Source organism: Sesamum indicum, linkage group LG2 (assembly GCF_026168435.1).
Source record: "Sesamum indicum cultivar Baizhima isolate 11 linkage group LG2, ASM2616843v1, whole genome shotgun sequence".
Classification (NCBI taxonomy): domain Eukaryota; kingdom Viridiplantae; phylum Streptophyta; class Magnoliopsida; order Lamiales; family Pedaliaceae; genus Sesamum; species Sesamum indicum.
In genome coordinates this window covers 19,925,606-19,940,252 of record NC_142658.1, presented here as the reverse complement: position 1 = coordinate 19,940,252, position 14,647 = coordinate 19,925,606, and the positions used below count along the sequence as shown (strand labels likewise).

At 33.8% G+C, this 14,647-nt stretch overlaps 2 protein-coding genes across 8 annotated transcripts; one reads left to right on the top strand and one right to left on the bottom strand.

Annotated features, from left to right (window-relative positions):
- The first annotated feature begins 1,637 nt into the window (after positions 1–1,637).
- LOC105156268 (RING/FYVE/PHD zinc finger superfamily protein) lies at positions 1,638–5,148 on the top strand. 5 transcript variants are annotated; one of them, XM_011072360.3, is made up of 8 exons: positions 1,638–1,811; positions 2,747–3,040; positions 3,757–3,828; positions 3,993–4,060; positions 4,161–4,311; positions 4,393–4,473; positions 4,561–4,650; positions 4,765–5,148. In XM_011072360.3, exons 2-8 carry the CDS (start codon positions 2,789–2,791, stop codon positions 4,843–4,845), a joined length of 795 nt encoding a protein of 264 aa, XP_011070662.1. In that variant the 5' UTR covers positions 1,638–1,811; positions 2,747–2,788; the 3' UTR covers positions 4,846–5,148. The 5 variants fall into 5 exon arrangements, with proteins under 5 accessions (XP_011070662.1, XP_011070658.1, XP_011070659.1 ...); XM_011072356.3 differs by having other exon boundaries at positions 1,639–1,811; positions 2,742–3,040; XM_011072357.3 differs by lacking the exon at positions 1,638–1,811 and adding an exon at positions 1,828–1,944 and having other exon boundaries at positions 2,742–3,040.
- An 819-nt stretch (positions 5,149–5,967) lies between these two features.
- Positions 5,968–13,339, bottom strand: QSOX2 (quiescin-sulfhydryl oxidase 2). Of its 3 annotated transcripts, XM_011072352.3 has the most exons (12): positions 12,855–13,337; positions 12,424–12,448; positions 12,253–12,345; positions 9,464–9,645; positions 9,086–9,155; positions 8,915–8,983; positions 8,745–8,818; positions 8,514–8,649; positions 7,719–7,759; positions 7,051–7,197; positions 6,536–6,982; positions 5,968–6,337 (listed from the first exon to the last, which is right to left on the bottom strand). In XM_011072352.3, the coding sequence occupies exons 1-12, from the start codon at positions 13,136–13,138 to the stop codon at positions 6,316–6,318; spliced, it is 1,590 nt and encodes a 529-aa protein (XP_011070654.1). In that variant the 5' UTR covers positions 13,139–13,337; the 3' UTR covers positions 5,968–6,315. The 3 variants fall into 3 exon arrangements, with proteins under 3 accessions (XP_011070654.1, XP_011070655.1, XP_011070653.1); XM_011072353.3 differs by having other exon boundaries at positions 5,968–6,982; positions 9,464–9,650; positions 12,855–13,339; XM_011072351.3 differs by having other exon boundaries at positions 5,968–6,982; positions 12,855–13,339.
- Between the last annotated feature and the right edge of the window lie 1,308 nt (positions 13,340–14,647).

Sequence of the window (14,647 nt, the reverse complement as noted above, 5' to 3'; positions counted from 1 at the left end):
TTAAAAAATTGACATCTTAATAAAATTAGGGTTCAAGATACTAAAATTAAAGAACCCTCCTTTTGTTTTAGGGCTTATTTTCATTTTATGTTTAAAGGATATAAAGAAATTAGTTAAACATCATAGTTTAGTTATAATTATAAGTTCCCAAATTTAATAAAATGTTTATTTTTCTACTTTAAATACAGTTTGAAATTTTCATGAGCTATATACTTTAGATTAGTTATTAGATCTAACCTAATGTCCTCTTCTAGTAGTAGTCACCAAATGAACCAGATTTCATGACTTTTCAGGTCAAAATTAATTGAAGTCACAAATTGGTACCCCCCCCCTCCTTTGTAAGATTTAGGTCCAAAATCTTTTATTTAATAAAAAGATCTTGAATTTACGTTGGTTTCGAGTTTGGATATACACCCATACGAATTTATTGATATATTTAATCAGTTTTTAATATTTTGATATATTGAATTTTATGTTAATGAGAATTAGTTTAGTTGACGAAATTTAAGTTTCATTAATGTATGTGTATTAGACTACTTGATAATAGTTATTGATCGTAATTATATATTTGATATGGTAAATTACTACAAGCTCTTCTAAGGTTTGTCATAATTATAAATATCTTTTTGTTATTTGAAAATTTACCAATTACTCGTTCCCTCTAATAAATACCCCATATAATAAATTGTCATGAACGATTTTTTTTATGTTAGACGAGCGATAATTTTGTAGGGGTATTTGTTATTATACAAATAACAATGGAGTATTTGCAATTATAACAAATTATAAGGGAGCCCATTGTAATTTACCATATTTGATATTGATTATTAATGTATACTGATTGATGCTAATTATTGAAATATTATGATGTGATTCTAATTGAGTCACCTGAAAACATATATACATATATATTGAATTTTATAATTAATTTGTTTTTTTAGAAAAAGTAATCATCAATAAAAAAAGTAAATCAGGCAGTGTCTATAGAAATGCAAAAAACGAAAATTAAATAAATAGGTTGTTGCTGGTATAAGATCAGTCTTTCTTTTGCCTGAAGTATCAAACACTTTAATAAATTCTGGTGGGGATAAAGTTTATATGAAATTATATGTATTTAAATTGAACTTTATTAATTATCTAAAAGATGAAAGAGTCAGACAAGTGTGTAATAATTTCATGATTATAACATCCTAAACATGGATTAATTGAACTCATGAAGATAATTAGATGTTAAAGTTTTAATAACTGATCAACTTTCCATAATTCACCCTCATAATTAACTAGTTCAAACTATCAATTATCTCATAAATCCACTCCAAATATAACTGAAAGAAAGAGCAATCGTTTCTTTGCCCTTAGAATCTCCCACACACAATTACAAAAATTAAAATATATATATATTATATATATATATATATATGTTGTTATGATTATTATTATTATTATTATTATTAAATTTTAGAAAAAAAAAGAATAAAAAAATAAATAATAATGCATGTAGATTGTACAAATGTCATTGCAACAGCAATGTATATGGTGGGGACATGCTTGAAACGCTCAAAGACACTATTCTATTATGGGACTAGTTTTATATTTTAATCTTTTTTTTTTATAATTGGTGTTTTTTGAACTTTGAAAAAGCTTCTTGTCTTTCCCATGTCTCTGTGTATGTGTGTGTGTATTTATACACATATTATTGCATATTCGAACAAGAAATTTGAATTGCAGTGCAGACAATAGGAACACTCAATCTCTTGCTTTAGCAAGAAAGAGAAGGTTTCTTTAGCTTTCAGACATCCGATCCCCTTCTTGTAAGTCTCTTTTTCCCCCTGACTTCTTTCCTTGTTTATGTATATTTACCTTAAATTTCCAGAACTTTGTATGCAATCTTTCTTTGCATTTAACACTGTAATGGTGCTAAAGATGACTCTTTTTCCATCTGGGGTATGGTTAATTTCCCTCTTCTGGCGTCTTGGTGGAATGCGTGATGGTTTTTCTTAGAACAACTTTCTGCGCTATTTTTCTTTGAATTTAACGTTGTATTGAAAGAAAGATCACTTTTTGTCATCTGGGTATGTGAGATTTTCCTTCTGTATGCTACTTTCTTGAATGTGTTTTTCTTGTATGGCTTTTGTGAATCATGGGCTCGTGTCTTTAGGTGCTCCTTTGAAGTGGGTGTGTTATTTTTGGTTTTTTTTTTTTTTCTGAATTCTTTAAGGTTGTCCTTTTTCCTTCTTTCTTGTGGAAAAGCAAATTCACTTTTTTATTTTTGGTTGTCAAGTCTAGTTCTTTTCCTTCCTCCGACCTTTATTGAAGCACTCGTTTTGAATTTGATACAGTTCTTTTTTTTCTGTTTCTTTTATTGGGTCTGTGTTTTTGCTTAGGATGAGGCGTCAATAGTATTTGTGATGGCTACAAAAATACTGTTGTTTATGTAGCTGCTCTGCCTTCTTTGGAAACCAATCACGTCTACATCTCTATTGTTTCCTATTTTTAAGCACTTGCTGCAATCTTTGAAGCTTTCATTCGAAAAACTTTACTTTCTTTCGTTCTGGGCACCAGCTTTTCTAATTGGTCAAATCGCGTTTTTCTTATGAAGCTATTAATCAAACAGTGATCATACATACACATTGCTAAGCTCACATCATCGATTTTGAATTCAACCTATTAGCCCCGATTCATTTCCATTGTATGTGTTGTGAATTACCTGATTGTTTAGTACGGTTCTTTGTGTTTTGAAGGTCAGGTAAGGAACTGGTTGTGTAGAACTTTCCTGATTTCACAAAGGATGGGAGATCATTTCGTTTTGCTGGTTGATCGTTTGCTGACGGAATCAACTTTGGAAGCTGCAATTGGGAGTAGAAACCCATTAAAGCAGGCAGTGCCTCTGATGATTAATGACTCGATAATCGATTGTTCCTCCCACAAAGACTCTGAAGCTAGTTTATCTCCAAGGAAACTGGTCGAGTGCAGGATATGCCAGGATGAAGATGTTGATTCAAATATGGAGTCTCCTTGTTCTTGCTCTGGAAGCTTAAAGGTGGTTCCCTGTTGTTTCTTGCTATTGCTTTTGTCTTGGAGAATTCGATATTTGATGATTATGAATTTGGTTGTTATTTCTGAAAGTAAATTCTTGTTTGTGATTGTGCGCCAGAAGGCCTGGTTATGTATGGTATCCAATATGTGTTCGTGTCAGTTAAATACTGTTTCTTTGGAAGGAAAAGCTTTAAATTAATGCCTGTTGTTGAAAACTGAGTTTGTTGACGTAATACTGCATATAAGTTATAGATTCATCTCTTTGTTTCTAGAATAGGTGCTCTGTTTTCATTAGGCCGTTTAAAACTTGGCTGATGACTCCCCCTTTTCTCATGGTTAAAGAAGTCTGAATAATTTCATTATTTCGATTCCGCTGGCTAATGCAAAGTGCCTGCAATTCAACATTTAATGTCGACCGACATCCCCCACCCCACGGGTTTATTTGTTTTCTAGGAAATATACTTTTTGATTAACTCATTGCAACCTTGTCTTGCGCATGCTGTACGAGGAGAGATAATCGTATGGTGCCACATATGTTTATGCAAAAGTTTTGCTATAACATATAACCACTTCTTTTTTTGTTCATTCTGGGCAGTGATTTTCCTAAGATCCACCTTTTAGTTGGTCAACATCTATGCTGACATGATTGTTATGTTCTTGTTGTTTCAATTATTGAGATACAATTTGCAACTCTGACGCTCGAATTTGCTATATTTCCAGTATGCTCACCGTAAATGCGTACAAAGGTGGTGCAATGAGAAGGGTGACACGACGTGTGAAATATGCCATCAGGTGAACTACTGTTTTCTTATATTTTTTATGGGCTTAGTAAAATCAATTGTTATGTTTCTTTCAAGCCATATTTTACAGTAATCTACTTAACTCAACGCGAGTTTCTATGTTTTTCATTTAGGTTTCCCCGTTGACTTACTTATGTATGTGTGTGCATATTGCAGCAATTCAAGCCGGGATATACAGCACCACCCCCTATTTTTCGTTTTGGGGGACTTCCCATGAACTTGAGGTAATTCTCCTTTTTATACGTCCATGCCGTTCTCTCATTAGATTTTAATGTAGAAGGAACTTACGCACTTCTTATCACTAAACCGATTGATCCTTATCAGGGGAAATTGGCAAATCTCTAGAAGCGATCCAAACAATCCTCGCATTATTGCAATGGTTTCAACTGATCACAGTTTCATCGATCAAGACTACGATGAGTATGCTGTGTCCACATCAAGAAGCATAGTTTGCTGTCGCTCAGTTGCCATAATAGTAACTCCTCTGTGCACTTGTGTTATTGCCATAACAGCAATCCATCAGCTTTTACTTATTATGTCATCTACTTCTCTGCAGTTTATGGTTCTCCTAATTTCACGACATACTCTTCCAGTCATCGTTACTCGAGCTGGGAATTATTCTTTCCCACTAATCATGGTAAGCTCTCCCATTCAAGAAATGGAAATTCTGATTCTTGTGAACCTGCAGTAACAAAGTGTCCTTATTTCTGGGTCTGTGTAACAGTTGTTGATGCTGCGGATTATTGGGATTATTCTACCGATATGCATAATACTCAAAGCTGTGACTTCCATCCTACGTCGCCAACACCAACAGGTAAACAAGTTACACTCTTTGCGGATTATTTTCACACACTCCTGAAAGAAACAAAAAAAGAAAAAGAAGCACGTATTTTTCTGCAGCATACTAATTTAGTGTCGGCTTATGTAGGCTAATCTGTCCGCTTCCACATCTGACGAAGAGTCTAGTTCATTATCTAGGCATCAGCGGCAGGCTGTTGCTACACATTAAAAAGGGCTGCATTCGAACCGGTCCTATGACTCAACTTCTGATCGATCTGGTTTTGGATGATGTTAAACCATAACTGCGCTGCCAAGAAAGATACAACGGAAGTAGCACTCCAACTCCATGTATGATTTGTGAAGTTTTTATCTTAAACTTGCCACCTTTGTGGTGTTGCATTCTAATGTAAATTTTCAGAAAAAATCTAGTGTAGATTTTGAGATGGGATTTAGTTAGAAGAAGTATTTATATACACAAGATGCTACACTCTATCAAAATTTACAGAAAATTATAGATAAGCAAATTTCTTCATTTTGTTTCCATCGTTGGATTGTGTACAAAGTTGAATGGAGTAGAAAATTGAATAGAGTTTGCAACAAAAAAATCCAATCCGCAGTTTTAAGGGTTAAGGAAGTAGTTGTTGACTTTGGAAAGCCTTGCAATCTAATCTACTGCTAATATCTCCTCTGTAGTCTGGCCAATATCAGCTGGGGATAATGTTACTTATGTTTTTCAAAAAGGGCTTATACGGAAAAGGCTGAATTATCAATTGATGGTATTTCAATTTTATATGTGTAATGGCTGGTGAATGAGAGATACCTTTCCTTTAATCTAAGAAATATTCATTGAATTATTTCAGCTAATTTATTTAAGTCCAACAGAACAGTCAAGATAATACAATTAGACTTGATTGCTTGTCATAATTTAGTTAGTCTATTATACGAGCTTCTCAACGTCGGAGTCTATAATTTAATGTTATATGAAATAAGGTAAAATTATTGCATTTAAACAAAAAAGAAACACTCCTAAGCTACAGTCAATTTACACCAATAATCTCTATTTTTTAAATATTACACATATCACCCAAATGTCATCACTATTTATACAAACCACTCTTATTTTTTTATAAAATTACTCATATACCCCCAAAATGTCAATTTGCACAAACTACCTTTGCGTTTCGACTGTCATGAGTTTTTTTTTGTAATTATGCCAAAAATAGAAATGATTTATATAAATAGACATTAAAAAACCTCTACTAGTTTTGTAAGCCATTTCAACTTGTACCTTTATTAATATTCTTTCCATATTTGATTCTAAGAAACTTAGCCATACGCAAAGGAGAGATGATTAAGTATAAACAAAATAAGCTCTTTCATTGTTTGGAAATGTCCAATGTCAGCGGATGACTTGAAGCAAGAACGACTATATCTGAAATGAGTACTACTCAGGTTACACATCAGAGTACAAAAAATGGAAATGAGTTCAAATCATCAAACGAATTTTCAGATAATACAAAATTCACATTTAACATCTGTACAACTCCAATTAGTAAAAAGAAGCCAGAGAAGAAAGGTACTGAATATTGTCCTGGGAAGACTATCTTGTAGAAGGCTTTCACCCTGTTTCTGATACAAGCCCTGAATTCTCTTGCTTCGTGAACTCTAACCGATATTCATGTATAATCCTTTACCAACATCAGTTCCAGCTTTTCCTCGGCCTGAAATGTTTGTGCAAAACAATAAATGAGAACGCCAAAACTCCTGGGAATACAAACACCTATATCCTCTCAATTTTCACTTTCATCATCGTACTTTTGGTTCTTGTTTCGCTCTCCTTTTATGTTTCTTCATTAGTTAACAGCTATAATCCTCTACATAGTTATATTTTTTTATAAGAGTGTAGATGGTGTTTATACTTCCGACTCTTCTGTTGCTGACGCCAGTAGCAGGCGAGTGCTCCAAACGCACAGCTTGCGACTGCAATAGCCAGTGCAGCTCCGACGGGCACCACAACTGCATGTGATGAAGCTATCAAATCCTCAGATAGCATTACATCGGGCCTCCTATCTGTGAGAAGTTCCTTATCCTTGTACAGGGTAGTGAGCTTCTCCCCATAGTAGCGAATCAGAAACCGATAAACCTCATCATGATCCCAATGAATCTGAGTGTTATCGTTATCTTTGCTGTTTTTGTTCAGATAGCAAGATGGACAAAGCTGTCTCGGAGGCCATATGATTTTTGGGAATTTGGGATCGCCAGTTTCAGCAGATGCCTCTTCCTTCATAAGTCTCTTGTTAACTTTGTTGTGCGCATCCCACAACCAAAGGACAAAATCACGAGCTTTTTTGAAAGGGTTGGAAACACTGCGAGTTTAATGCTTAATATTAGAGGATGTGATATAAAATAATGGAAGAGCCTGTGAAAATCTTACCTTGAACACATGTCATAAAAATGTTGCCTACACTCCTCGCAAATAAAGAAATTGTGAATAAAATCACAAATAGTGGTAAATGCCATGTGGCTTTCTCCATCATCAACTCTTACAGAAACTGAATGTAATAAGACCCACAATCCACAACTGCAAAAGAAACAGAAGTATCAGAGAAGACTGCTTCTTGCAACTTGAAGGTTATCAACTGCTTTGGTCCTCTTTAAGAGACGGTTGCTCTAGATGAGACCAGATTTACAATTGTTCGCGGAACAACTTAGTAGAAAGATGCATAATGAAATGTTGTAGTTCAATTATACTTGAAGCTATACTGCTGACCTAAATACTAAAACCTATCACCTCTCAAAACTAGAGCATTTTGGTTATAGAGATTCAGAGGATTCATGTATTGCAGCTTAAAACTTCCTCAAATTATTATCTGTTAGCTTACACTTAATCAAAGGCTGGTACACAACAAATCCATTGATACGATTCCAACAGTTAGGAAAAACGGTTTTCAGGTCTCATGGCCATAATTTTGAGTAACTGAGTTATGTGACATCTATCTCCAAACCTGTTTTCCCATGTAATACTTAAACACAGAGATCAGGAGACCAATAAAACTTGGATAAACATGTATACTTGAGGAATTAATATTACATGTGACTCACCTGAATCCTCTAGTCTCTTTCTTGCTGCCACGACAGAACATCTGCATAGAAAATTCATTGAATCAGAAGATGATAAATATATACAAATTGTTTTAAGGATTCACCCAAAACAACATAGTGCATTTGCATTTCATAGAGTCCAACAACAACAGTGAAATTCAAACTTTTAGGCATGCAGCTGTATGGCGAAGAAGATGATGCCATATCAAGATAGCAGCACTTGTTAAGCTGGAATATCAACGTCCTCTAGGTACTCCACACAGGTATTAAGACTCACATCATACTGAATAAAATTCTTGATAGACAGTATGCACGGTGCATAGTTAAGATTGTGAGAGAATGAGTTCTCCGGAGCTTATCTTTCTATTTTCTGTGCTTTTCTCTTAGAAGTTATATAAAGGAATAACTCCCAGTGCAGAATGTGGTTCCCCTTAAAATAAGTGAACTTGAAAACTGGAATAATAAAAAAAGAAACTAAATCAAACTTGGGAATCTGGTTATGCATTAAAACCTCAATTTGAACTTTCACCAAATTGGAACTTGTTGATCTCTACTTAAGCATGACTAGTCTGTGTCTGGTTTTTTAACTACAGGAAGCAACCGCATTCATATGATGTGCTGATATGCTGTGACAAAGTAGGATCTGATAGTATATGAGGTTTTTTCCACTCTTCACTGATTTCCTTTTGCGTTTCTTAACTAGGGAGGCAGATGCATTGGTCATTAAAGAACTGACTCTTCAGGGAGGGAAAAAGAACAGGTAACAGAGTGGCACTTTTATCTGCTAATACACACCCAGTATCCGCGAGGAACATCTTTCCCACAAATCTGATAATTCCTGAGTGCAACTTTCTCGCCAACAATTGGAGACTCCTTGTTGGCTGAAACATCATCAAAATCGACAAGTATTTTGGCAGTTCCTTTCCTGCACCTGATAGAAGTATACCATTCCAAACTAAGCACCTAGAATCAATTTTGAATAAAACCAAAAGAGGGCAAAAAAAGAAAAGGAGAATGGGTGCTGACCTTCTAGATGGGTGATGGACCACTAAAAGCTGAAAGAATTTAACAAGTGATGCTCGAGTCTCTGATTTGATCATCTGTTCATGATATAAAATAAGAGAGCCAAATGGTATAGCAAACTTGATAAAACCAAAGTCAAGCATAAAATGGAAGCTCTACACACATATTTTCACCTTGTGATCCAAAATGATGTCAAAAGCAGTGGATGTTGCCTCCTCAACATCATATATAGCACGTACAATCTTCTCAATAGAAACATGTGTAATATCAGAAAGTTGCATAGTAATACAAAATAAAATTTTACAAAATTAAGATAAGCATTTAGAACACGCTATCTGAAGCACCTGTCCAGGATCTGAAGCATTTGTGTGAAAATGCTCATGCTCATATTTCTTATCATCCAAAGCATAAGAGCTGCAAATTTAGGTAAAACAAAGTCAAAAGAATAGGTAAAAATAAGCTCAAGCCAATTTTGGTTCCAAATATATGTCTATAGGAAGACATACATAGCAAATATGAAATTGTGAGAGGAATTTAAAAGACAAAACGCCTTTCACTGTGCAACTACTCATGCCCTGATAATTTGAAACGTCTAACATGGCTGTAAAGAAAGTAATGAACCAAGTGGATATTTCCAATTTACATAAGTGTACAGAATATATGAACACACCGGGTAAAGCCCAATTTAGGACTGCCGCTGGCAACATGAAATACTATCTTACCTGTTAATTTTCTTATTAATCCAATTTAGCAGTCTATCAGCTGTCCGTCCATCATCGATAGAACATATTTCACTCTTATCTTGCTTTGGGTCCCAACTGCCAGACACAAACTTAGAAGGTGGACCCCATAGAAGCATTGGGTAGTGCCCAACAGAGAACTTATCACAAAGATTAGTATTTATCTGTGCTGCCAAGCAAGCAAAGAGAATAAACAATCAAGTGGCTGTAAGTTGAGAAGACTGTTAACCCAGGTATTCAATAATCACTATGATTACAGGGTGCAAGAGGAAGCAATATGTTCTTTCCATGCATCACCATCATCATGCACGTTCACTTACTAACATATAATTTCATGAGGGTTAATATTGTTCATAGAAACAAAGAACAGAGGATTTTCACCAGTGGCATTAACATACACAAAATAGCAAAAAATCGTGCTCTGAATTGTTTAGAAGAATGAGAATGTCATAAATACACAAAAGCTCCAAATATTGAACAATAAACAAGTGGTGTCCCCTTGGTAACAACCCAGATTTTCCATAGGAGGTCTTGAGTTCAAACTTGGGTGGATTGCATGAGCGTGTTGAGTGTGTGTAGTAGAAAACAAAAACACACACACACACAAGTGGAGTTTACTGAATTAGACAGCATTTTAAGTAGACAGCACTGAAAAATGGATTACATGATGAAACTAAACATCATATGTCATATGTGGCCATAAGAAAAGTTAAGTTGAAGAAGCCCAATTAACCAGACCATGTTGGTCACCTGTAAGTTGTTTCCAGAAAGAAGTGATATTCTAGCACCTTGTTTCCAAAGAAGTTAATATTTATTGGCGTGGGGACCTTATAAAATGTATTAATATGTTACCAAAATTCTGCCACCCCAAAGTAGTTATAAGCACCAAAAAAGATGAAGTTCCAGAGTCCTGAAAACTACTCTACACCTTTCTCATCTTACATAGAAGCTAATGCTCTATTTGGAATAATTTCTATTATCATTCTAGAAAAATAGTTTTGGGAAATCATTTGAGAATTCCCTCAGGAGTGTGAAAAATTAAATGTGTTTGGACTTTGGATGAGTGCATTTCCAACATTTGACCAGTTGAGCTGATATAGATTATTTGGCATTTCATTTTGTAAAACTATATCTGCTGTTTTCTGGAAATGGGTGTAGGCTTTTGAAAGATATTGTATACCCTTTGAAACAGAGCAGGTAGCGCGGGTGTATGGTTGCAAAGAAGGGTTGTCTTTTGAAAATGTTTTCAGGAAATATCTCCGAAAAGTAAACCAAACCGAACTTGTTCCCATTTTGGGAAGATAAAAATGTTTTTGGCAAAATCAACGCGAACAAAGTGTAAGCTGCTTAAGATTCCTGTTGTAAAAGGTTGAGGTCCGGAGCTTAATCAGCCAATCTAGTAGAATAAATTTCACTAAAACCATAAGTAAATCACATGTTTGATGTCCAACTTTTTGGGTACACACCAGAGTTCTGGTCAATGTACAATAACCTTTAAATACCTTGCTAATACAAACAAGTATTTCTAGAAACTAATGTGCCTAAGCTAAAACAGATGATACCAATATACCACAAAAGCAGGGGCAATATTATTAGGAGAAAAAATTGCCAAAAACAGTGTTAAGAGAAGTGGCAACGAATAAGTTTTGACAATAGAAACAAGAAAAAAGCATAAACATAAAAGTAAAACAAGAATAAGCTTGTTTTATGTGGTTTCATCGCACGGATCAAGGATTAGAAAGGGGTCTTATTTTTATTGCAAAGAGCACGGTAATCAAGGGTTTGTTGAGCTTCATTTTGTTCTCTATAGCTAATCAAGAACACAAAGAGAGGATAGTCCAATCATCTTACAGACACTAAGCCACATATTCATAATGTTTTTGAAAGTATGAGGTTAGTTTGTGAAAATCATGCATAATGAAACCGAAATAGTTTTTCCTTCTATCTTGCAGGTTCCTTTCCTTCTTTTCCTTCTTTCACTTGCATTCTAGTGCCTCTGCCTAACCTAACATTTACATATGATCCAGAAAAGACATATATATAAAGTCCTGATGGAGGATGTATGTTGGCTAGCAGTACCCACATAAATAGAAACACCATCCCTATCATAAGCTCATTAAGCATATTTGAGTAGAATTAAATTTCATCACCCATATACACCTTCTCTCTCATCCCCCAATCCCAACCCCAACAATGGGTCCAAAAAAAGTGTGGAGAAAATTTCCAAAACTCCTTCCACTTTCCCCCTACATAGGAGGATATCCAAGGTACATAGCCAGAACAGGTAGCTTCTAACCCACCAATCTAGGACTGTGATGTTATAAATCCAATTGGTTTTGTCCCAATTCTATCAATAATTGACATAATGAGAAACTTTTACTTATTTCACTACATATGACAAAGTTCAACATAGAAATTGAATGTTCTTTGCTTCAAATAATAACTCCATTTCTTCAACTTCTTTTAAAAGAAATAAGAAAATAATATAAAACAAGTATAAAATTGGTTTTCTGCTGCCTAGTGAACGGTTCTTATAGCATTTTGTTCCATCACCGGTTTTAAGAAAAGCTACTTAAGTCCTTTTATTTGCATTAGCAATTATACCATTCTAATACAGCAACACTCTTAAGTTGTCATTTGAAGATTGCTCTTTTACCTACATAACAAAATTTAAAAAAAAAAAAAAAGCCAGGCCATCCTCTACATAGTAGTTTTACAAATAAGAGAAATATCTTCTTACATCAAGAAGTAGGTAGGCACAGCTTGAGTACCTTTAAGGCGCAATCTACTCTGGTCATTAATATTATCCCTGGATGAACAGCATCTGCTCCATTGAAAAGCTTTGCAACCTTCTCGTATTGTGGCTGTACAAATGGTTAATTCCTTGTGAGAGACATATTAGTGAGATAGTATATAACAATATAAGATGAAACTCAACATACCTTGTAGTTCCTGCATGCAGGGCACCTGTAAAACCAAAGGGAGTAAGCAGGATATTGAAGGCAAAGTCCAACTTAGCTAACATGGTTTTTTTCCACAATGTCAACAACTGATTAAGAATATATAAACATGAACTATATAGAGAAGTGTAGATATATGAATCTATAGTATGTACAGAATAAACTCAGGGAACAAATCAAATCATGCTTTTTCCCTTCCCACCAGGACATTGTTGAAATTCAATCAATACCACACACACAAAGCACATCACAAAACTATACAAACAGGCATTAAATTTCACAAGTTTTCACCTATAAAAAAAAATTGGTCAATTAAACAAAAAAAAGAAAGAAAAAGTTAATACATCAGACAGCAGTAGGCTTTCCAGAATTTATTTCTTGCAAAAAAACAAAGAAAAAAGAAGCAAACTGACCAGTGAGCGAAGAATTCAACAATGGCATAAGTAGCCGGAGTCTCCTTAAGCACCGCATCAAAATCCGTGGCGTTCAATTCCACCGCGTAATCTGGTTTGTCAGCTCTATCTCTGTCGATTGATCGCAGAATCGAACGAGATCCAACCGAAAACGGCGTCGAAATCACAGAAGACGACGCCTCGATATTTGATACATACACTGTTAAAATACACACAATGACAAAAACCACTGAAGACATGTGGAATTTACTCCGACGTATGGATACGAAAAACAGTCGAAGCATAAATTTGCAGAGGTTTCGGCGAGTGCAGGTGCAGCAGTAATGTATTGTCGTTTTATTTGTTGGTGATGCGCCGTTTGGTGATGGTGAACGGAAAGGGTGCGCTCTACGCCAACGATGTTGAAATTTGGGATTTTGGTCCCAAGACGGGCCCAATGCTACTTTCGAGTTTCTGCTGTAACTTGTTGTACAACCCGCCTTAAGAATTGTACTTTTCTAACATGTTATAAGCGAGAAAGTCTTCGCCTCTATTTATGGTTCCTTAATGTTGCAAGAATCTAGCAACATTTTTGTTCATATTATTATTTTTATATTTTACAATCAGATTCTTTTTATTATCTGAATCTTGAATTAAATTTTAATTTCTAACATATGTTTCAATTAATAAATGTTATAATTTTTTTGAAACACGATAGAAAAATCATAAAATTAAAAAATATACATAAAAATAAAATTTAAAAATAAGTTTTTTCTTTTTAATTCAAGCATTTATTTAAATTTTGTGCCATTTATGTCCATTTCATTGTTATATAATTATGCTTCTGAAGTAATTATTTGCAGGTAAATATATAAAATAAATGCCTCGCTATAAATTTAAGAAAAATAAAAGAAAATATAGGAAACTCGAACATCTCGAAGGGAAAATTACGAAAAATTGTGTTTTCAAGAACACTAAATAATTCCGAAACTAATATTTATTTTATTTTTATAAGATCCAAAATAAAACAGTGTGTTTGGTTTTGGTTAGATGGGCCAAAATAGTATATTTGGGTTGGTTGGTTTTGTAGGTTAAATGTGTTTTTGATTATTTTCAAATATTTTTAATTATTTTTTGTCCAGAAAATGGCAGAAAATCTATGTCTTATTCACCGTTCTTCACATCATCTTCTTCACAAATTTTTCTTCTCTTCTAACACAATTCCATGACCCACCGATTTAAATACAAATACATTTTATTTTAACCACTTAATAATTTGTACTTAATATTTTCTACATTATTGAAATAATTAAAAATTTTAAAAAAATACAAAATAATATAACAATTCTACGCGGTTAATTCATATATTACATTATTTGAATAATGTATTTAAATTTATCATCTCGAATAGAACGTCTAACAAAAAATATTGTTAATCCATTACTAGAGTGCATTTAATTATTTATAAAAGTGTATTTACATAAATATTATTTTTTATTTCCATACATATATAATTAGAAAATAATATTTATTTTAATCCACTCACGACTAAATAAATTATATACATTGTTATACATATATATACAAATATATATACAAGAGACATAATTTGACAATGAACAGTACTATTTGTCTCCCCACTACCCAACACCAAACATACCATACTTATTTTATATTATCTTCAAAAACAAATCCAAACATACACACTATCTCTAACTTATTTTTATTTATCTTTATTTTCTCTTTCTATCTCTACAAAATACCCAAAAACAAATTAAAAACAAAACCAAACATTATGAAAACTTTTCTATAGT